Source organism: Sceloporus occidentalis, unplaced genomic scaffold (genome assembly GCF_023333645.1).
Source record: "Sceloporus occidentalis isolate IW3139 unplaced genomic scaffold, rSceOcc1.0.p SCAF_2, whole genome shotgun sequence".
Taxonomy (NCBI): domain Eukaryota; kingdom Metazoa; phylum Chordata; class Lepidosauria; order Squamata; family Phrynosomatidae; genus Sceloporus; species Sceloporus occidentalis.
Window position 1 is genome coordinate 68,317,614 of NW_028316982.1, and position 21,596 is coordinate 68,339,209.

The following is a 21,596-nucleotide window of genomic DNA, read 5'->3' on the forward strand; positions in this document are numbered from 1 at the left end:
AGTTCTAACTTGAGTAAACCCACTGAAATAATGACGACTTAGTAAGTCAACATTTACACTCATCCCTCCACATTTGCGGATTTGATATTTGTGGATTTAATTATTCACAGATTTGATTAATATGTTCTCCCTAGGAATATCTAGGTCCTCCAGAACAGCTCTATGATCAACTTGAACCAAAAGTCACCCTGAAAGACCTAGAAATTCCTAGAAAGAATATTCTACTAGGCATTTGTAGCTCCTCCATTGCAGTTCTGTGGTCAGTGTCTGTTGACCAGAGAGTTTCACTGGAGGACCTAGAGATTCCTAGAGAGGTGTCCTCTCAGGAAAAAACATGGTGTTTTTGTTATTTGCAGTTTCCCATATTCACGGGGGTCTAGTGCCCCTAACCCTAGCGAATATGGAGGGACAGGTGTAATTGCTTTAGAGCATCTATGCTAGTTGGCAGTTGATTTGACTTGGAAAAATGGTGCTAGTCAACTAAGGGAGGCATCCTTTCCTGCTTACCTTCTCTCTCTCTCTCCCCCCCCCCCCCCCATCTCTACTGTATTGGATATGCAGATCCCAATATTTAAATTAAAATAACAGGGTGCTTTACTCTTTCCATTTATAGGAGATGCTGAAAGAGCTCAATCTTGGGGAAATGAAGTACAGTGTACCAGTGTTGGCTGTATCATTAGCATTAGAGGGGAAGGCTAGTCACAGAGAGATGACCTCTAAACTTCTTGCTGACTTGTATGGGACAATAGTCAGCAGACAGGATGTGGAAAAATCATTTGACCGGCTTCTTAGAGATCTGCCAGAATTAGTACTGGATACTCCCAGAGCACCACAGGTTTGTTCAAAATATCTATTGCTAATGGTTGTTTCTGTGGCACCTCTGTTGCTCACATTAATTAAAAACAATTTATGACATAATTAGGCACTGACCTTTATGTAAACTTTTGGTAGTTGCAATGGTTAAAGCACTTAAATTTTTCTCCAGTTTCATAGTGCAAATTGCATTGTGGCACAGTATGATCCAGCTTCCATGGTGTTCCAACCTCTGTCCAATTTTCTCTCCTATTGCCAGATTTATTGTATTATTGTGTATACATTGTACCAATATAGCTTTACTTTCCACTTTCTTATCTAGTATCTCATGCATGCAAAGTTGTGAGTATCCCAGCATTTCAGTGCTTCCCTTGTTCCTGTGTCCACTTGGACAGAGGAGGCATTTTATACTATGAGGGATTACATTACCAAAACTTAATGACAATTGAATTTTTTTCTCAAAATTCTATACAGTTTAAAATCAAATTAATAGAAAACCATTGAAAGGCATTTCATAGAAATGCATGAGTATTTATTTTTTGCCTTGTGTAAAAGCCTATTTAAATATTAGATTGTGTATAAAGACAATCCGTCTGTATCAGAAGATTTTTTTTGCTAGAAAACTGGAAAAATTGATGATGGAATATTTTTTGTTAGAATGATGAATAACATATGTATGTCAAGGCATACTTTGTCCTGCTTCCCCCACAAAAAACTAGATAGCATGTAGACTTTTATGTAGACTATGGCGGGATACAGACGGGCAAAAAGGGGTGTGTTCATGACGTCATGAAGGTAGAGCCTTCAGATGGGCCTTACCTGAATGCCGCCATGAACACGCCCCCCGCACGCCCCAAGTGGGAAGAGGCGGCATTAAAAAGGTGCTGCTTTTCTCAGCTTCTTTTCTGTTTGATGCGCAGCTGCGCAGCTCCGTCTGTAAGCTGCTGCACCGGTACGCCAGAATTGCTACGCCGCTAATTTAAGTTGCCCATTTAAAAGCTCCGAGTCAGCTGCGTCGCATAATGAGTCGGGGTCCTGGAACATGCGCAGTTTGCAGTCAGGCTTTAATTGCAGCGTCAGCTGCCATGCAGGTGTGGAAGCTGCAGCACAGCTGCAGCGCATTTTAAGACTCGTAACCCTAACCCTAACCCTAACCCTAGAGCAACATGTACGCATGCGCTGCTTGGAAAGTTTGGACTTTAAAGTGAGCCCCTACACACATTCCTGTGCCATTTTCACCTAACAATAAAAACCACTAAAACTGTAAATATTTACATATATACAAGGGAGGTGATGGGGGATGGCAGGGGGACAGCAGTGGCAGCGGCGACAGCTGTGGCTGTGCATTGCAGATTCAGCAAGAGCGCGGGGACCAAAGGAGAGGAGGCATCCATGATGCTGGTGACACTGGCAAAGTGCAAGCGGACAAGGATGCCAACACCAGCTGATCACCAGCTGGCAAGAGACCACCATTGTTCTTGGGCAGAGCGGGGGGAAAAGTTTTAAAGGGGCTTGGGCACTTTAAATGTGCACATAGGCTTTCTGCCGCCGCTGCTTAGCGCTGCAGCTGCGCATCTGCGCATCCGCCAGCCGGCAAAAGAAAAAAAAAGCCCCGTTTTTGGCCACCCGTGAGGAAGCTGCCTCTCTCTTTGCAGCGTCCTCCGAGGCGGCGGTTTGGAAACTCCGGGTCTGAAACGGCCCCAGGTGAGGCGTCTTCACTGCCCCCCATGTGGAAGCCCCATCTCCTGAGCCACGCCCCCGGGGCAGGCGGTCTGGAGGCTCCGTATTCAGCAGAATACACCTCCAAGACGTCTTCCCCTGCCCGTTTGTATCCCGCCTATGTACAGTATCTCATACCATTTCAGTTTCTTGTCTTGCTTTCCTTTTTTCATTTCTTTTTATGGAAATAAGTGTTTTGTTTCCACTTGGCACTATGGCGGAGTAATGAAGTCAAAAGAATTTCCTTTGGTTCTATTGAAGTTTTACTTTATTTTACTGTTAGCTCTTTTTATTGCTTTTTTTTTTGGCCTACTCCTTTAGGAGAACCAAAGAAGTTCTTCAACTTCCCTCACACTACATGACTTTGTAGCTCCATTAGTAACAATAAAATGGTTAAAACCAATGCAATTATTTTTCTATACTTTTAACATATCAAGCATAGTATTTTTATGCCAAACCAAGCTAGATATTATATCTTTTATGCTCCTAAAGTTACAAAGGGACTTTCAGTCTGTAAAGAGTGCTAATACTGCACATTTTCAAGAAAACCCTTTAAAAACCCAGAAAAACAACAACAGGCTGATTTCATGATTTCAAAATTGGTGGCAAAACTGGACTGAGGGTGAAAGGAAATGGCTTGCTTCAGATTGTCTGATGATGTAATAATTGAAATTGTATCTGTCTCAGAGGTATCCTAACATATGGTCATTACACCAGTTAAATTTTTGTGTATGTGCCTTCAGGTCACCTGTTGACTGATAGTGACCCCATGACTTTCATAAAGTTTTCTTAAGCAAGCAGTACTCAGAGGTGGCTTACCAGTTTCTTCCTCTGAAATATAGCGTACAGACCCTGGTATTCATTGGTAGTCTTCCATCCTAGTACTAACCAGTGTTGAACCTGCTTAGCTTGCAAGATCGGATGGGATCTGGTGTCTTTAGGGTATCCGTTTGTTGTTGTTTGCCTCCAAGTCATTTTTTACTTATAGCAACCCTATGGTGAGCCTAGCAATTTCCTTGGGATGTTTCTTCAGAGTGGATTTGCCACAACCATCCTCTGAGGCTGAGAGAGTGTGATTTGTCCAAGGCCACCCAGAGGGGTTTTATGCTCTAACAGGGATTTGAATCTTGGGAGTCCAAAGTTTTAGTCCAACACTCAAACCACTACACCATGCTGGCCTTGTCATATTGTACCATTTTTTCCTAATCACAGTTAACTGGGAAGTAATCCAGCTGCCTCATTCATTTTTTAATGGTGGAGATAGTGGTGCTATCAAGGTGCTTGCTAAGAGAGATATGGATAACTGAGATGACAGCAGCACCTGTCACACACAACTTTTCCCATTTTATTGGTGTACTTATGACCAATGAAAGAAAGACAAGAAATCCAGCCCTATTCATTCTGTAAAAACATGTTTCTTTTTTATGACAGTTGGTGGGTCAGTTTATAGCAAGAGCGGTTGGAGATGGGATTCTGTACAGTAGTTACATAGACGGATACAGAGGCACTGTGGACTGTGTCCATGCACGGTAAGTTTATTGTCCAATATAGCTAAAGTTTGGTTCACACAGATAATTTTAAAAAAACACCTTTTTATCACTTTTACCAAGTAAACAAGGTATGTCTATTTGTATTTTAAAAAGGAAAAAAAAATCAGGTTTTATAGAAATCCTGTTATTAAATAATCATATGCCTGTATTTATCTGTACTACTTTTGATTTTTGTGCAAGATTATGATGCTAACGTCACCTCAAAATATAATGTGTGGAATGTTTTGTGACCAAAAGTATTGATGGCTATAGTACATATTTCAGAGAAAATAACCACTCGTAGGTGTAGAAATCTTCAATAGCTTGGATGTTCATCTTCTTTGATATTTGCAGTGTGACAAAATTTCAAGCTTCTAAAGATTTGCATAGGTAATATGACAGCTATCTCAAATATTGTCATATGGTTAGAGATGTGGCATTCTGTTGTTTTTTAAGCAGCAGTACTATTATACAAAAAAAAATCAGATAAGAGATATGTCAGTCTGTTTTTAATCAGAAAGCTTTTACAAAGTCTTGTTCTCTTTTGAAAGAAAGGCAACTGACACCTGAGACCATTTAGCTGATTTTATGGAACATTCCCACTCTGACTTGATTGCACGGAAAATTGACAACAATTTGGCCTTTTTAGTGATTGGTAGTAATATTGCTGTTGTTTTACTGACTGTATTTTTAGATATTATATTTTGTATTGTATTGTGGTTTTTATTCTTTGCTGTAATCCTGCCTTGATCTGCAAAGAGAGGCAGGAAATACAAATAAAATGTATTATTATTATTATTATTATTATTATTTATTGCCAGATTCTAAGAATTGGTAGCACATAATTAGAAACAGAATCATAGTGTTGGAAGAGACCCCAAGGGCCATCCAGTCCAACCCCCTACCATGCAGGAAGTCATGCTCAAAGCACATGGTCATCCAGCCTTTGTTAAAAAACCTCCAGAGAAGGAAAATCCACCACTCTTCGAGGGAGTGTGTTCCATTGTCAAACAGCTCTTACTGTTTACTGGCAGGAAGTTCTTCCTAATGTTGAGGTGGAATCTCTTTTCTTCTAGCTTTCATCCATTGCTCCATGTCTTACTCTCCGGGGCAGCAAAAAACAAGCTTGCTCCAGCCTCAGTATGACACCCCTTCAAATATTTAAATATTTAAATTGTTTATATTACTCTGTTACTATTAAATAACATTTGTATATATTTACATCTCTTGATTTTTGATTTTTGAGGAGCTTGGAAAAGGCTGGATTATAAATAAATAAATAAGATAGTAAATACATGTTCTTTCAATTTATTTATTATTATTTCATTTTTATTTAATTTATTTAATTTCTATGCTGTCTTTCTCCCAGACGTGACCCAAGGCGGCTCACAAACAAAACCACATTAAAAACCTGTTACAAATAAACAATTAAAACTTCACATAAAAACAATATAAAATCACAAACATTAAACCACAATAAAAACACGATACTCATCCATATAACAAACACCCTATATACAAAGCCATCCCATGATCACACACTAAAAGCTTTCCTGAATAAAGCTGTTTTTGCTTGCTGACAGAAGGCAAGCAGGGAGGGGGCCAGCTTTACCTCCTGTGGAAGGGCATTCCACAGGGCAGGAGCAGCCACTGAGAAGGCTCTCTCTTGTGTCCTCACCAGACGAGCCTGTGATGGTGGCAGGACTGAGAGAAAGCCTTCTCCTGAAGATCTTAGGGTTTTGGTAGGTTCATATGGGGAGATCCCGTTTCTCAAATAGTCTGGACCTAAGCCGTGTAGGGTTTCATAGGTCATGACCAGCACTTTGAATTGTGCCTGGAAGTGAACTGGTAGCCAGTGAAGTTGTTTCAATAAGGGAGTTATATGGTCCTTATAACTATCTCTGGTCAGCATTCTGGCTGCAGCATTTTGAACCCATTGAAGTTTCCGAACAGTTTCCAAAGGCAGCCCCGCATAGAATGCGTTACAGTAGTCCCAATGGGATGTAATCAAGGCGTGAGTCATTGTAGTTAGATCTGATATCGCAAGGAATGGGTGCAGCTGGTGCACAAATTTTGGGCTCAGAGTGTCAGAATTTACATAACTTGTTTTCAGTCTGTAAGCTTTTGACATATGTGAACAATACTTTGTATTTTTGATGGTTTGAAGTAAGGTATCTATGACACTTGCACAAGTTAATATTGAATGTGGGATTTGTCCCCTGTAAATATTAGGCCACTTAGGCAGCAATCCTAAACATATTTCCTAAGAGGAAAGTTCCATGGAACACAGTCGGGCTTACTTCAGAGTAAACATTGCATTGTTAGTTACAGTATTCATCTTTGTGTATCTTGGTGTATTTCACACTGAATGCATATTTCTTTGGTGTAGCTGTGTTTGGACATAATGCTAAACCATAGGTTAGTATTAACATAACAAGAATGAACCTATCTTCCCTGCATGTATCCCCTTCTCTGTTGTGGATGCAAAGAGACTGAAACTTTCTGCTTCTGTTTTAGATTAACCACAATTTAGTGCAGGGGTAGGCAACCTTTTGGAGCCGGGGGCCGGGTTGCTGTCCCTAAGACGAGTCGGGGGGCCGAAGCCAAGGGGTGGAGCTTCCACCCTCCGGGGGCGGGGCTGCATGCTGGGGGCGGAGCTTCCACCCTCCAGGGGCGGAGCCTCCCCCGAAGCCCCGCAAGGAGGAGGAGGCGTGTGCCCACCCTCTCCTCCTCGGTCCCTTTCTGGACAAACACCCCCAACCTGCATTCCAAAACACACACAACAGCACATTTGTGCATTTCACACTTTGGAAGGTGACACTCTCTCGGCTTCAGAAACAGTAGTTGCATGACTCTCAAGCTCACTCATCATCATCACCATCATCACACTATCATTGTCAAAGCAAGGGAGACTTGTTAGCATTAAAAGCACACAAAACACACTTTGGAAGGTGACACTTTCTCAGCTTCAGAAACAGTAGTTGCCTGCCCCTCAAGCTCACTCATCATCATCACCATCACCACACTATCATTGTCAAAGCAAGGGAGACTTGTTAGCATTAAAAGCACCCAAAACACACTTTGGAAGGTGACACTTTCTCAGCTTCAGAAACAGTAGTTGCATGGCTCTCAAGCTCACTCATCATCATCACCATCACCACGACCACCACCACCCCTATCGTTACAGCAGACCTTTTAGCATTAAATGCACTGAAAATACACAGAATGCACTCCTCCTCCTTCCTTCCTCCCTCCCCTTTCTTCCTCCTTCCTCCTCTTCTTCCTCCCTGCTTCTCTTCCTCCTACTTCTTTCCTTCCTCCTCCTCCCTCCTCTTCCTTCTTCCTCCCCTTCCTCCTCCTCCCTCCTCTTCCTCTTTCCTTCCTCCCTCCTCCTCCTCTTCCTCCTCCCCCCCGCCCCTTCCTTCCCTGCCTGGAGAGAGCCAGCCAGGGCCAAGGAGACCTCGCTGCAGAGGGGCTCCTTGGCTCTGGCAGCCCTCCTGCCGGCGGAGAGAGCCGGCCAGGGCCAAGGAGGCCTCGCTGCAGAGGGGCTCCTTGGCTCTGGCAGCCCTCCTGCCGGCGGAGAGAGCCGGCCAGGGCCAAGGAGGCCTCGCTGCAGAGGGGCTCCTTGGCTCTGGCAGCCCTCCTGCCGGCGGAGAGAGCCGGCCAGGGCCAAGGAGGCCTCGCTGCAGAGGGGCTCCTTGGCTCTGGCAGCCCTCCTGCCGGCGGAGAGAGCCGGCCAGGGCCAAGGAGGCCTCGCTGCAGAGGGGCTCCTTGGCTCTGGCAGCCCTCCTGCCGGCGGGGAGAGCCGGCCAGGGCCAAGGAGGCCTCGCTGCAGAGGGGCTCCTTGGCTCTGGCAGCCCTCCTGCCGGCGGAGAGAGCCGGCCAGGGCCAAGGAGGCCTCGCTGCAGAGGGGCTCCTTGGCTCTGGCAGCCCTCCTGCCGGCGGGGAGAGCCGGCCAGGGCCAAGGAGGCCTCGCTGCAGAGGGGCTCCTTGGCTCTGGCAGCCCTCCTGCCGGCGGGGAGAGCCGGCCAGGGCCAAGGAGGCCTCGCTGCAGAGGGGCTCCTTGGCTCTGGCAGCCCTCCTGCCGGCGGGGAGAGCCGGCCAGGGCCAAGGAGACCTCGCTGCAGCGAAGCCTCCGTGGCTCTGGCAGCCCTCCCGCTGGCGGGGAGAGCCGGCCAGGGCCAAGGAGGCTTCGCTACAGCGAGGCTCCTAGGTTCTGGCAGCCCTCCCACCGGCGCCAGCGACGGCCCCGGCCTCCCAGAGGCCCGCTGCCGCCGTCTGAGCCCTATTTGAGGGCTCCGGCAGCTGCAGCAGGCCTCCTGGAGGCCGAAGTCTCGCGCGACCTTTTCTGTGGTCGCACGAGACTTCGCCTCTGGGCGCCGCCATTTTTTCACCCAAAATGGCGGCGAAGTCTCGCGCGACCTCAGAGAAGGTCGCGCGAGACTTCGCCGCCATTTTGGACGAAAAAATGGCGGCGCCCAGAGCTGCAAAAAGCAGCGGCCGCCGCCGCCGCTGGTGGCGGCGGCGGCGGCAGCAGCAGTCAGGGGCCACTCCAACGGCCTCCGCGGGCCGCATCCGGCCCGCGGGCCGGAGGTTGCCGACCCCTGATTTAGTGTGTCAGAATCCTAAGCTATGGTTTATCTTTAATGAAAACAAACCTGTATCATAAACTGTGGGGAGGATCTATTGTGTGGGTTCTGCTTCAAGGGATAGCAGAATTCATCAGAACCAAAAGGTTCTTGTTCCTCACTATTGCCCCCAATCACCTGCTGAAACCAGCCCTGGAGAGGCAGGAAACCCTCTGGAACTTATTTTTGGGTAGTACAGGGGGCTGCAAAATGTAGGATTAGTTCTGAAAGTTCTCTTAAGAACATTAGATTTAGGCCTATGGTTTAAAACTGACTTATTTCCACTAACCATTCTTAAAATAATTTAGATTGGTTTGTATGATATAATAAGCCACAGCTAATGAGCAACTCAAATAAAAGCTTCTGGACTCATTGCTGTGCAGGATAATAGAGAAGTGTGCAAGCTCAGGGGAAAGATCAGTTCATTGTTATATTTTAGAATGGTTTAATGTTAAGCCTAACCAGACCTGTAGCCTCAAAGCGTCATTTGTGGTGGTCAGTCTTGAGGTACTTGAAGGTGTCTACCTGTATGTGTGAAAGACGATTTTTATATTTAACTTTGTATTCCCTTTGTAGGGCTGCCCTGGATCGAGCTACTGTATTGCTAAGTATGACCAAAGGTGGGAAACGTGTAGACAATGTTTGGGGATCAGGAGGTGGGCAACAGTCTGTCAACCATCTTGTTAAAGAGGTAATCATTTTAAACCTAATAGTTAATAGTTTTTGCATAAAGTTCTGTACTTAATCTAGTTCAAGGTTATGGTGGGCTTTGTTAATCTGACCCTGGTTATCTCACCTTCCTTCACCATCATCGATCTCCTAAAGATCTAGTTGTTTGTGCTGTACCATCCAGACTGACTGAGACAGAGGTGAGAGTGGCACCTACAAAGTGCATTAGTGGTCATTTCTCACTTGCTCCTTTCCAAGGCTACTAGGCCCAATTCCTCTTGTTGTACCATCCAGAGAAGAAACAGGAAGTGAGCAAGGGGAGGGAGTGGTGACTGCTTCTGCAAGGAGCAGCCACTGACTATTCTCTTTACGTGTTCTCATGGTGCTGCTATTGGATCTAGTCACTGTAACACTCTGGAAAGTGTTAATGGCAATTGTCAGCAAGCAAGTTGTCATGCCCTGTGAAGAAGCTGGAGATTCCGAGGAGGAAGCAGAGGAACACAGCCTTGAGCCTAGTCCTGGTCCCTCAGTGCCTGTGCCAGCAGAGACTGCTGCCAGTGAGGACAGGCAGGAACCTAGCACCAGCAGCAGAGGTTCCTGCTAGTTTAGGCGCTGAGGAAAAGGAGACAGATTTACCAGTGCCTTCTTTCAGTCAACAAAGGTCCAAAAGAATTTATAACAAACACCAAGCAATTGGGCAACAGCTGCACCAGTGAGAGATGGAGATAAAAACCTGGGAAGAATGCCAAAACCATTGTCAGAGGTTAACTGACTTATCTGGCAAAAGCACTTTGTTCATGGACTCTCTTGTTGCCTGACCTCCTGGATTAGACCTTTGGACTTTGGATAGACTATCAGTTTGTTGCAACTCCAAATTCTTGGACAGTTTGTCTGCTCTGATTGGTTGAACCCTGACACTCAGACTGGCTAAGGACGTTGTATTTGGAACTCATTTGCTCTAATTTCTTGTCTGATACTGAAGATTTAAATTGTTTCAGACTCTCTGTTGCCCTTTTCGCTTTGCCATTATCTCAGTTGTTTTGGTTTGCTATCAGCTATTGACTGTTTTCCCAGAAACAAGTTGCCTTACTGTCCAGATTAACTAGTTTTTTCACTCTAGTTCATGCTTTCTGAACCCAGTGGGACCATACTGTTTTCCCACCAAATTGCCCAGAGGCACAAAGTGTTGCCACTTAGTCTTCTACACTCATTTTAGAAAATTCTGTCTTACTATCTTGGATAGCAGCTGCTCTTTGATGCCTACCATGAGTCTGGGCATGAAAGGAAGAAGGCAACATAAGTTTCCTGCAGCCACCAGCACTACCACAAAGAGCAGCATGGACACAAACCTCCCAGGGTGCTCTTCAGCATGGTGGTGACTTGAGCTTCTCAGAGCAGCTTGCCAACGGTTGTACGATAGGGCTCTCTACTCTTACTGAGGCCGTAGTGGATAACATCTTGTACATACAATTATCATGGGATCTGGCAGTACAGCAAACACACAGAGAAGAAGGGACAGTGATGGGGCCAGGATTTATGATTTATGTATATTGGATCTTGGGTAGCAAATCTGGAAAAGACCTTGGCTAGAGAATTTGGGAGTTTCTGCTACACAAAATAGAAAGTTTCAGGCACCTACATAAAACAGAAAATTGTATTTTATTCCCACATTATCAACCACTATTGGAAAGAAGGATTTTAGCAAAAATTAAAATCTGCTGTTGACCAGGTATGATCATGACTAGTATATTATGTACTGGTAGAATATTTACTTTGTACAGTCATCCCTCCATATTTGCGGATTTGATATTTGTGGATTTGATTATTCACGGATTTCATTAATATGTTCTCTCTAGGACTGTCTAGGTCCTCCAGTGCAACTCTGTGGCCAACTTTAACTAAAAGTTGCACTGAAAGACCATTTGTAGCTACTCCAGTGCCATTCTATGGTCAGTGTATGTTGGACATTCACCACAGAGTTTCACTGGAGGACCTAGAGATTCCTAGAGAGGTGTCCTCTCAGGGAAAAACAGTGTTTTTGTTATTTGCGGTTTTTCCATATTCATGGGGGTCTTGTTCCCCTAACCCTAGCGAATATGGAGGGACAACTGTAGTTACCTTCCATTGTAGTTTTCTGGGGCTTTGTCGCTTTACATTTTAAATATAAATGTAAAGTTTTGTTACTACAAAAGAACTGTAAGTTTTAAAACACATAGTCTAATATAGTTATGTGTTCTTGATCTATTAGATTGATATGCTGTTAAAAGAATACCTTCTTTCTGGAGATGTTTCTGAAGCAGAACGTTGTCTTCAGGAGTTAGAAGTACCCCATTTTCACCATGAACTTGTTTATGAAGTAAGGCAGAATTAATATGTGTCTTGTATATGGATGGCATAAATATTACAATAGATTACATGAAGATCATACTGAGATTTCTCTTTTAGTAATAGCACTGTATCTGTTACAAGTACAAAAATTTAGATGCTTCTCTACACAGTCCATACTTTCTACACTAGATTGTTGTATGCCATCAAATTGCCTTCTGAGTTAGATGACCCTAATGTGGGGTTTTCTTGGCATGTTTCTTTAGAAGGGGTTTGCCATTGCCATCTTCTGAGGCTCAGAGAGTGAGTTTGCCCAAGCTCACCTGGGTATTTCCATGGTTCCCTTTAAAGAGGTTGCTTCATTCAGTAATTCAATGGCTATTTGTGAGCTTAAATAAGCTTAGTAGGGGGCTCGACAGACCGCCCCAAAGGGGCGGTCTGGAGCCGCCCATTTTCTCTCTGGAGGGCTCTCCTCGCTCTGAAAAGAACCCACTAAAAGCAGGTTCTTTTGGGTGCGCGGGGAGGACGTCACCAGTGCGCCATTGGCACACTGTGACGCGTCCATGACCCAAGCGTGGTGCTTGGAGGTGTAGACGTGGTGCCACACTTGCGTTTTGCATGTGCGCCATGTATGGACAGTGCCACGTAAAGATGGGGCTGCCCATATGTACTAGGGTTCCAAGGCATGCGGTTGCCATGCAGTCTGGAACCCTTATTTCAGCGCCGACACAGCGCTTTCGGCCCATCTGTTTCGGGCCTATGTTACTTAAATTTGAAGGAAAATAGTGCATGCTAACTTAATTCAGGATTATTTTTTTCCTTGTTTCTTTTTGCTTCCTCCTTATCAGTTTCAAATTTGTATTTCCCTGTTATACTGAATCTGAATGGCAACACTTTTAGAACTACCAAATATCATAATTGATTGGATACTCTTCATACTACAGTATTTCATTTTTTGATGGGGAAATATATAAAGTATTACTTTTTAGTCTTGTACATTGCATTGTTTCCTTATTTGCACTGCAGCGAGAGTGTTCTTACATAAAATAAAAGCCTTTTTACCAGTTCTCACTGAATATTCAGTTCATTTGGTTTTATATATATATTTCAGGCAGTTGTGATGGTTTTAGAATCAACTGGAGACACAAATTTTAAAATGATGCTTGATTTGTTGAAATCCCTCTGGAGATCTGCTGTCATTACCACGGACCAAATGAAAAGAGTAAGTGTGTCCAATAAATTTCCTTGTGTTACTGCTACACATGTGTCTGCTCTAGAATGAAAAGAGAACATAATGATCCTGGGCCAGATTTTTGTAACAATGTGGTTTTTTAATTTTATTTTATTTTTAATGAACATTTGGGAAGAACATGGAGACCTGTCTGGCCCAATAGTCTGTGTTGTCTGGAAAGGTCTCAGGCAAATGTCTTTCTCATTACCTTTTACTGATACACAGCAGAATCTGGTGATCAAACTGCTGACAGATACAAAAGATGCATATTTTTAATATAAAACATTAAGGTATATACAGTATAATCATTTTAAGCGTACTTAATTTTCATTGAGAACTGCACTGCTCTTTTGACGAGTGTTGAGTATTTCCCCCTAATCCTAATGTTGCAGGGTTATGAACGAATTTACCGTGAAATACCAGACATCAATCTTGATGTGCCACATTCGTACTCTGTGCTTGAACGGTTTGTAGAGGAATGCTTTAGTGCAGGAATAATATCGAAACCATTAAGAGATCTCTGTCCTTCCAGGTACATATTTAACAAAGTGAATGCATGTGTTGAGTGTGTATGCATGATAGACTTAGCATCGACTTCACTGCTTTGCTAATCTGAGCTCAACCATTTCAGGTTGGCAGCTGCCTTATTTTCTTGCCCTGCAGTGCAGGTTATCCTAGAAGCAAGAATGGGGTTTGACAGCTGGGAACCTCCAATCCAAACTTCTAAGGATGTTAAATTTCCATCTATATACGAAGCCATGCTTTGGAACTAAATGACTTCTGAAGATCACTACACAGCTTGTGTTCTCATACTGCTTCTCTGTGCTCTCAGGCTTAAATATATTGCCAGATTTCTCCTGAGCTATATTTTCTTTTGCTTTCTTTTCACTTGTGTAAGAATGGTGGAGAACAGAAGAAATTGCAGTTGTTAAATCACTTTAATTTATATAATGTGACTGAAACATTGTTTGATTATTCTTAGATTTCTGCAAAGTAAAACAAAGTGATTTTCAAGCAAAACTAATTTTGACAGAAGTTGATTTTCTCATTTCTATATGGTTATGGATGAAAGTGCTAATCACAGCTAATTCTGGAATTTCAAACTTTCTTTCTTAGGCTTAAAGGTGCAGGGCTTGTCCTTTTGCATCTTCCTTACTTATGCTATTATATCTTTTCATTGTGGTCTCTGTGCATTATATATATTTATGACTTTGCAAAGCTTTTCTTTGGAATATTCTTGACCTAAGCTTTTAGTTGGGAAACTGCATCAGTTTTTCTGTTCCTAATGTACTAAGAGCAAACAAAACTAACTTAACTACACAACTTTGCTTGTAGAATTTTATTTTTATTAGTGGAGAACTCCAACTGTCAATAAAACCAATGAAGATTAGAGGAGATACTGAAAACATATTGTGTATTTAATTTTAGGGGAAGGAAGCGCTTTGTAAGTGAAGGAGATGGAGGCCGCCTGAAGCCTGAGAGCTACTGATTACACGAACCAACACTTGCAACTGTAGATGTTTAAAGGGAATATATATGTATATATTCTGTAGCAAGAGTTGCTTAGTGCAGTTCGTTTATTTGTAAAATATGCACTTGTTTTGAGGCACAAATAACTTCTAAGGGTTGTACAAATTTGTGTTTGCAAATGATTTTTTTTAACATTTTCTTTTTTCTGAACCTATAGTTGGACAAAAGTAACCACCTTTCTGTGGAGATTTGCTGGAATAAGCTACTCTTTTGTATGTGCCATATTTGGCCTACCGTAATCATTCCATATTTTTGCATTAATGTCTGCCTGCCCTTCTTTTCTTCCAAAGACAGGTGTGTGTTTTTGTCTTCTTTTTTTTGGTAGTTAAATCACTGGTTTATTCAAAGCTTTATAAAATGGGTCAAGTTAAGCTGCTAGAACCCAATTTTGGCTGCTGCTGTGAAGAAACAGTTATTTCTTAGGTTCTTTAAAACAAATTTAGTCTGATCATAAGATGCATTCATCTTTTTCCAGAGTAATATGATTTGGTGTTAAAAACTAGTTCAGCAAATGGTGGCTAGAACATCTATCCCCCCCCCCAAAAAAAAACAACTGGAAAAATGAACAGTTCTGACAGAATGTATTATAAAATAAACTTTTGTGAAGCAGAATTTTGTGTTGTTTTTCTTAAACAATTCTTGTTTGTGCTCACTGACTCTTAAAACTTCGCCTGTGCTTAGTGCCCTAACTTGTTCATAGAGAAAGCTCTACACGTTCCCTTTTATTTTTTGCTTAAAGCACTTTCCATTTTGTTGTATCACAATCTTGCAGATAGTATGTGCAGTAGAACAATTAACTCTCTCTCATTATTATTATTAATAGAATGGAAGTGAAATAGCACCCAGGCTTAAACATAACTTGCAAACATTAACATGCATATCAGTGCAGATATAACACTGATGTGTCTTTAAATCTAAAAACGTAAGTATAGAGGAAATTTGTATACAATGCTGCTGCATTTGCTGTTGCTGAATCCAGGAATAGCCAGTATTGGCTGCTCTATTTAAAATGTTGTATGCCTTCAAGTCACTTCCAATTTACGTTGACTTCTAAGGCAACCGTATCACGGGGTTTTCTTGGCAAGATTTGTTCAGAGGTTTGCCATTCCCATCCTCTGAAGCTGAGAGAATGTGACTCAGCCGGGATCACCCAGTGGGTTTCATGGCCAAGCAAGGAATTCAACTCTGGTCTCCAGAGTTGTCAGCTGCATCTGCAATGCAGAAATAATCCAGTCTGACACCACTTAAGCTACTATGGAATTCTGGGAATTTTCATTTCTTGTGGCACCAGAGCACTCTGACAGAGAGGGCTAACAATCTCACAAAACTACAACTCCCAGAATTCCATAGCATTGAGCCATGGTAGTTAAAGTGGCGTCAGACTGTGTTATTTCTACAGTGCAGATGCAGCCATAGTCCAACACTCAAACCACTACACTATGCTGGTTCTCATCTTTAAAATGTATGCATTCTTTATTTCATTAAAAGTTGTTCTTGTTAACTGTACATGCATTGTGAGAAGCATTGATAACTGTCAGGAGTGAGGAACCAGTCTCTGCATAGCATCTAAAACTGTTCTACCTAATGTGATTTATAAAATGATTTATAAAAGATCTATTTGCATATAATTTTACTTACCACATATATGCTTTTATTAATAACCTAAAGTAACCCTTATAGAAAGAGCCAACATGGTGTAGTGGTTTGAGCATTGGACTATGACCTGGAGACCAGGGTTCAAATCCCTGCTTGACCATGGAAACCCAATGAGTAGGTAAATCACATTCTCTCTGCCTCAGAGGGAGGCAAAGCAAACCTTAACAAGAAAATCCTGTGATAGCTGCATTTTGGGATCCCCATAAACTGGAAACAACATGGAGGCACACCACACACACGTGCGAGTCTGGTATCACAATCCATGCATGTTTACTCAAAAGACCAAACAGATTTTATTCCAATGTAAGCGTTTATAAATGGCAACCTGAGTAGAAGTTCAGTAACAGAGATAAAGCAGAATTAGAAGCAATCTTCTGTTAGTGCCATTTTTAATGAACATAATTCAAATTATATTTACAGGGTTGCTGTACAATCAGCAAACAACAATCTACAGTAACAGTGAACACTGTATTCATACATTACTTCTGTTTTCCCTATTACTCTGTTGATTTGGAACTCTGCTGGGTGAGCTCCTGCTGCCGAATTGTTTCCTGTGCTTCTCGCTGCATCTTCTCAAGCTTTTCCAGTGTAACTGATTTTAAAGGTAGCAGCTTGGGCTTGCACAATACCATAGTAGTCACATCTTCAACTGCTAACATTCCTAAAATGAGGTGGGAAAGGCAAATAATCATGATCGTTTTTAGGATTATTTGGGCTGGCTCAGACATGTGTTAGATAACTGGAAAACTTGATAGCTTCTGGGCAGAGTAGCTAACATAGAAATCAGTGCTGGTAGCAATTCATTTTAGACTTTTGTGTGATCACATAATCAGTAAATTAAAGCAGATAGCAGGTGGGATACCTATAGTGGAATGGCTGCACACGTATTCTCCTTATGCGGGGGGGGGGGGTCTGGAATGGATCCCCCGTGTAAGGCGAGTTTCCACTGTACAATCTTTTCCAAATGAGAGTATTAATTATCCCAGACACAAAACAGTAAAGTGCTTAACCTTTATAGATGCAAGTCAAGATTCAAAGGCAGTATAATGTCTACTTCTAATGGGGACAAGGGCAGCAGGAGGACAATGGACTTGGGAAGCAAGAAATTACTTTTCTCCCCAGAAATATGGCACAGTCTGGTAAAAACAAATGCACAACTCAGATCAGAGGAGATAGGAGCACAGAGCATAAAAGAATCAAAACACTCAAAACCTGCAAGAATAATTACCGTATATACTCAGTCAACCTCATGCATAAGTTGAGGGCAGGTTTTGGAGCCAAAATTATGGATTTTGATATGGCCCGTGGATAAGCTGAGGATACAACCTAGGAGCATGTAAGAAAGGATCTAAAGGATGAAGCAAAGGAAAACAATGCCAAAGAACTTACAACATTCTAGCAAGCATAACTATTTGTGCACCCTAAAGGCTGGATGGATGGGAGAATGGGGGGGGGGCAGTGCTTCCAAGACAGACTATGCTTTTGATTTTCACCAGGGGATGGCCCCTTTTAAAAATAAGAGTACGGTACTGTACTTACACTGAGGCAAGTTGACTCAATTTTTGACTAAAATTTCTACTTATGAGTATATACAGTAAATGTGCTGCTGTTGTAAATGGAGAGAATTACTTTCCTGAATAACAGAACGCAAGGAATTATTTTGCCTCTAAACTAGTAATACCGCAGATGAAGTGCACAGACTAAATACTTGGAAACATTCTGAGATAAGGTGCCTGATCCTGTACAAAACACCCCTAAGGGTAGGTGGCATCGGTCACTTGGGAGATAAGGCTGATGTTCTTGGTGAGTGGGTACAATGCTGGGAGAGGCCACTCACCTTGCTTAGGCAACACCTCCCAGAATTTGGGCTCAGCCATTCTTCGACTGGCAGAAATACAGTCCTGTCACAGTAATCTGTACTGAATGAGAAATTACCAGAAGAGGATTAGTCTGCTCATCTCCCTCAGCATGTGGGGTGAGAGAGGAACTTCATGCCTTCCAAAAATACAACCCACTCGCCTAGTCCAAGAGACCCCCCCCCAAACAGGGTGATCTGCTGTCCTAACCATAAAGGAGGACAAGGCACTGCAAATGCAGGACATTTAGTAACAATAGCGAATACATTTCTATACCACTTATCAGTGAACTAGCTCTCCCTAAGTGGTTTACTATGTGTAAGGCAGTTGCCCCCCAATAAGCTGGGTACTCATTTTACCACACTACAAAAGGATGGAAGGCTGAATGGACCTTGGAGCCCTGCCTGAGATGGAACCCACAACCTTGTAGCTGTGAGTGGCTACAGTACAGGCATTTAATCACTGCCATCATCAGGGCTCCAATTTCTAAACAAAGGCTAAAAACCCTCATATAAATGTGCATTCATGCTTCTTAGTCATGCTCAAAATAGAGGACAGTTGGAAATTCTGCAACAAGCTACCTTGTTGAGCTGAGCAGGTGACTTTCCTAAGCCCAACCAGCTGGGCTCTGGGGATCTTCCAGCCCCCTGCCCTGCTTTACAGACTCACACAGGGCCCTCTTTTCACCACCTCAACCACTTCTGACCCAGGGAAGCTCCCCATCCCACCAGCATGCCTTCTTCCCAGCTACTCCTCGCAACCTGTGTCCTTTCCTCATTGAAGAAGGCTCTGTGCAGGTGCAACCCCTCTTTCTCTTGCCTAAAGGGGGTGGCGGTGGTCACACCATTGTTTTGGGGTTTTTTTCAAGCTAGGTAGCCGTGTTCTGGAAGAATTTATTCCTGACGTTTTGCCTGCATCCACCTCAACATTAGGAGGAACTTCCTGGCAGTAAGGGCTGTTCGACAGTGGAACAAACTCATTCCTCGGAGTGTGGTGGAATCTCCCTCCTTAAAGGTCTTTAAGCAGAGGCGGGACGGCCATCTGTCCGGGATGCTTTGATTGAGATTTCCTGCATGGCAGAATGGGGTTGGACTTAAGAGATCTTGCAGCACCTTTGAAACCAACTGAAAGAAAGAAGTTGGCAACATGAGCTTTCCTAGACTAAAGTCTACTTCCTCCTTTGGCCAAATGCATCTGAGGAAGTAGACTTTTAGCCTACGAAACCTCTTGCTGCCAGCTTCCTTTCTCAAAAGTGCTACAAGATCTCTCTCTCTCCGTACCAAAGCCTATTCTAGTTAGAATGAAGGATTGTGAATCCCCAAGTTCTGCGTATGGATCTATTCATCAACACTCTTTTTGAAGAAAGGCAGGGAGGAAGGGGAAAAATCAAATAAGCAAAGAGAACAACGCATGCGAAGCTGGCCGCATGAGCTTTAGTAGTATATATGCTATATATATATATATATATATATAATCTTTACTAGCATATACTGTATACATATATATATATATATATATATATATATAGCTTTACTAGTGTGTGTGTGTGTGTGTGTATATATATATACCTTTACTAGTATATATGTCACACACACACATATATAGCTTTACTAATATATATATATATAGCTTTACTAGTATATACGTCATATATATATATATATATATATATATATCTTTAGTAGTGTATGTATGTATATATATATATATAGCTTTACTAGTATATATGTCATATATATATATATATATCTTTACTAGTGTGTGTGTGTGTATAGCTTTTATATAGGTCACACACACATATAGCTTTATAAGTATGTCACACATATCTATCTATAGCTTTATTAGTATATAGGTCTCTCTCTCTCTCACACACACACACATATATATAGCACGGGAGAGATAACCCGCTTTGACACCGCTATTAATTGGCTCAAAGCGATAGCATTCTGGGAATTGTAGTTTGTTGTCAGGGGACCTGACAAACTACAATTCCCAGAATGCCATCGCCTTGAGCCAAACCAGTTAAAAGCGGTGTCAAAGCGGGTTATCTCTCCCGTTCGGATGCCTCCTAAGCCCAACGGACCCGAAACCAGTAAGGCCTCGCCGGACTTACCTCCCTACAGTTTACTCGGGCAGCTCAGGATTAGCTAGGCCTCTGCGTTGCCACAGCAACCCCGCAACAGGGAGCCGAACGAGAGTGACACGGAAGAGCTTCCGCGACCCAGGCGTTATTTCCGGTTTGTCGAGTTGAGTTCGCTGAGTCTTAGGGGCAACGCCACCATAGAGATGCGGAGCTAGAGCGGCCCGTTGTTCTTAGTCCGGAGGCGCCGGAAATGACGTCAGAAAGGGAATGCGCCCATGGCTGCTCCACCTCCCTGCGCTGCAGAAATAATAACCCAGTTTGACAGGACTTGTTTTTAATGCCCCTGGCTCAGTGCTGGGGAATCCTGGGAATTGTAGTTTGCCGTGGCACCAGTGGTCTCTGACAGAGAAGGCCCAATATCTAAAAAACCCAAAACACATCCCACAGGGGATTATGGGAAATGTAGTTTAGTCAGACATTTAGCCTTCTGGTGCCACAATCAACTGCAGTTCCCAGGATGCCCTAGTACTGAGCCAGGGCAGTTAAAGCGGTCTCAAACTGGATTATTTCTGCAGTGTGTTTTGGGCCTAAGTGTTCCATGAGAGATCATGAGTAATATATTTTTGTTCAGTTTTAGATATAACCTCTGACTAATAACTTCTGGCTGGAAATGGCAAAGACTTGGAGCAACTGTGGAAGGAAAGTCAAGGAAGGAAATGCCAGGACAGGATTGGAGCTGAACATTCAGGAAACAAAAATAAACCATGCCTTCTGAGGAGAGATGTAGGGAGCTGGGTATGTTTAGCCTGTAGGAGAGATGGTTGAGAGGTGATAGGATAGTCCTATTTGAACAGGTGGTGTCATATTGAGGAGGGAGCATGCTTGTTTTCTGCTGCTCCAGAGATTAAGCCCCAGATCAATGGATGCAAACTGCAGGAAAAGAGATTCCACCTCAACATTAGGAAGAACCTCTTAATGGCAAGAGCTGTCCCTTGGAGTGGAGTGGAGTCTCCCTCTTTGGGGGTCTTTACACAGAGGCTGGATGGCTATCTGTCAGAGGTGCGTTGTCTGTGTATTCCTGCATGGCAGGAGGTTGGATTAGATGACCCTTTTGGTCTCTTCTAACTATGATTCTAGACGATGTATATAACTTTAAACTAGACAGCAAACACTTTTAAATAGTTAAACGATTTTTCATCCCCTGACTCAGTCTTTAATCAGAATAGAGACAGCAGTCAACACATCTGAAAAAGACTAGAGGCCAGCTATGAAAGAATTAGACAAGATCCTGAAGTGTAAAAATGTATAATTGAATATAAGTTAGGATCGTCCATGCCATCGTATTTCAACCATTTCTATGTTGTGAAAGCTGGACCATGAAGAAAGCTGACAGGAAGAAAATAAAGTCATTTGAAATGTGGTGCTGGAGAAGAGTGCTATGGATACCATGGACTGCTAAAAAGACATATACATGTATCCTAGAGCAAATCAAGCCTGAACTATCCCTAGAAGCCAAGATGATTAAACAGAGTGTTGTACTTTGACCATATCATGAGA

The 21,596-nt window shown here is 42.9% G+C and overlaps 2 protein-coding genes across 11 annotated transcripts in view; one reads left to right on the forward strand and one right to left on the reverse strand.

Moving 5' to 3' along the window:
• Positions 1-14,980, forward strand: part of PDCD4 (programmed cell death 4) — a 42,942-nt gene extending 27,962 nt beyond the window's left edge. For 6 of the 9 annotated variants that reach the window (XM_089509874.1, XM_089509875.1, XM_089509873.1 and 3 more), the window contains 7 exons: positions 614-835; positions 3,964-4,061; positions 9,266-9,380; positions 11,607-11,714; positions 12,795-12,905; positions 13,307-13,446; positions 13,546-14,980. In XM_089509874.1, coding sequence (XP_089366000.1) covers positions 614-835; positions 3,964-4,061; positions 9,266-9,380; positions 11,607-11,714; positions 12,795-12,905; positions 13,307-13,446; positions 13,546-13,687 — 936 coding nt within the window. In that variant the 3' untranslated portion in view covers positions 13,688-14,980. The remainder of the gene's footprint in view (positions 1-613; positions 836-3,963; positions 4,062-9,265; positions 9,381-11,606; positions 11,715-12,794; positions 12,906-13,306; positions 13,447-13,545) is intronic. The other 3 variants (XM_089509878.1, XM_089509879.1, XM_089509880.1) reach the window with 2 other exon arrangements.
• A 1,492-nt stretch (positions 14,981-16,472) lies between these two features.
• Positions 16,473-20,226, reverse strand: LOC149318501 (BBSome-interacting protein 1-like). 2 transcript variants are annotated; one of them, XM_089509882.1, is made up of 3 exons: positions 20,070-20,226; positions 17,938-18,014; positions 16,473-16,761 (listed from the first exon to the last, which is right to left on the reverse strand). In XM_089509882.1, the coding sequence occupies exons 2-3, from the start codon at positions 17,975-17,977 to the stop codon at positions 16,598-16,600; spliced, it is 204 nt and encodes a 67-aa protein (XP_089366008.1). In that variant the 5' UTR covers positions 17,978-18,014; positions 20,070-20,226; the 3' UTR covers positions 16,473-16,597. The 2 variants fall into 2 exon arrangements, with proteins under 2 accessions (XP_089366008.1, XP_089366007.1); XM_089509881.1 differs by having other exon boundaries at positions 17,938-18,019; positions 20,070-20,220.
• Between the last annotated feature and the right edge of the window lie 1,370 nt (positions 20,227-21,596).

Excerpts from the sequence above, each read along its gene's own strand:
- LOC149318501 (XM_089509882.1), bottom strand. The coding sequence starts at position 17,977 with ATGGCTGAGCCCAAATTCTGGGAGGTGTTGCCTAAGCAAG. Across the intron at positions 16,762-17,937 it reads GGAGGTGTTGCCTAAGCAAG|GAATGTTAGCAGTTGAAGAT; the intron begins GTGAGTGGCCTC and ends ACCTCATTTTAG.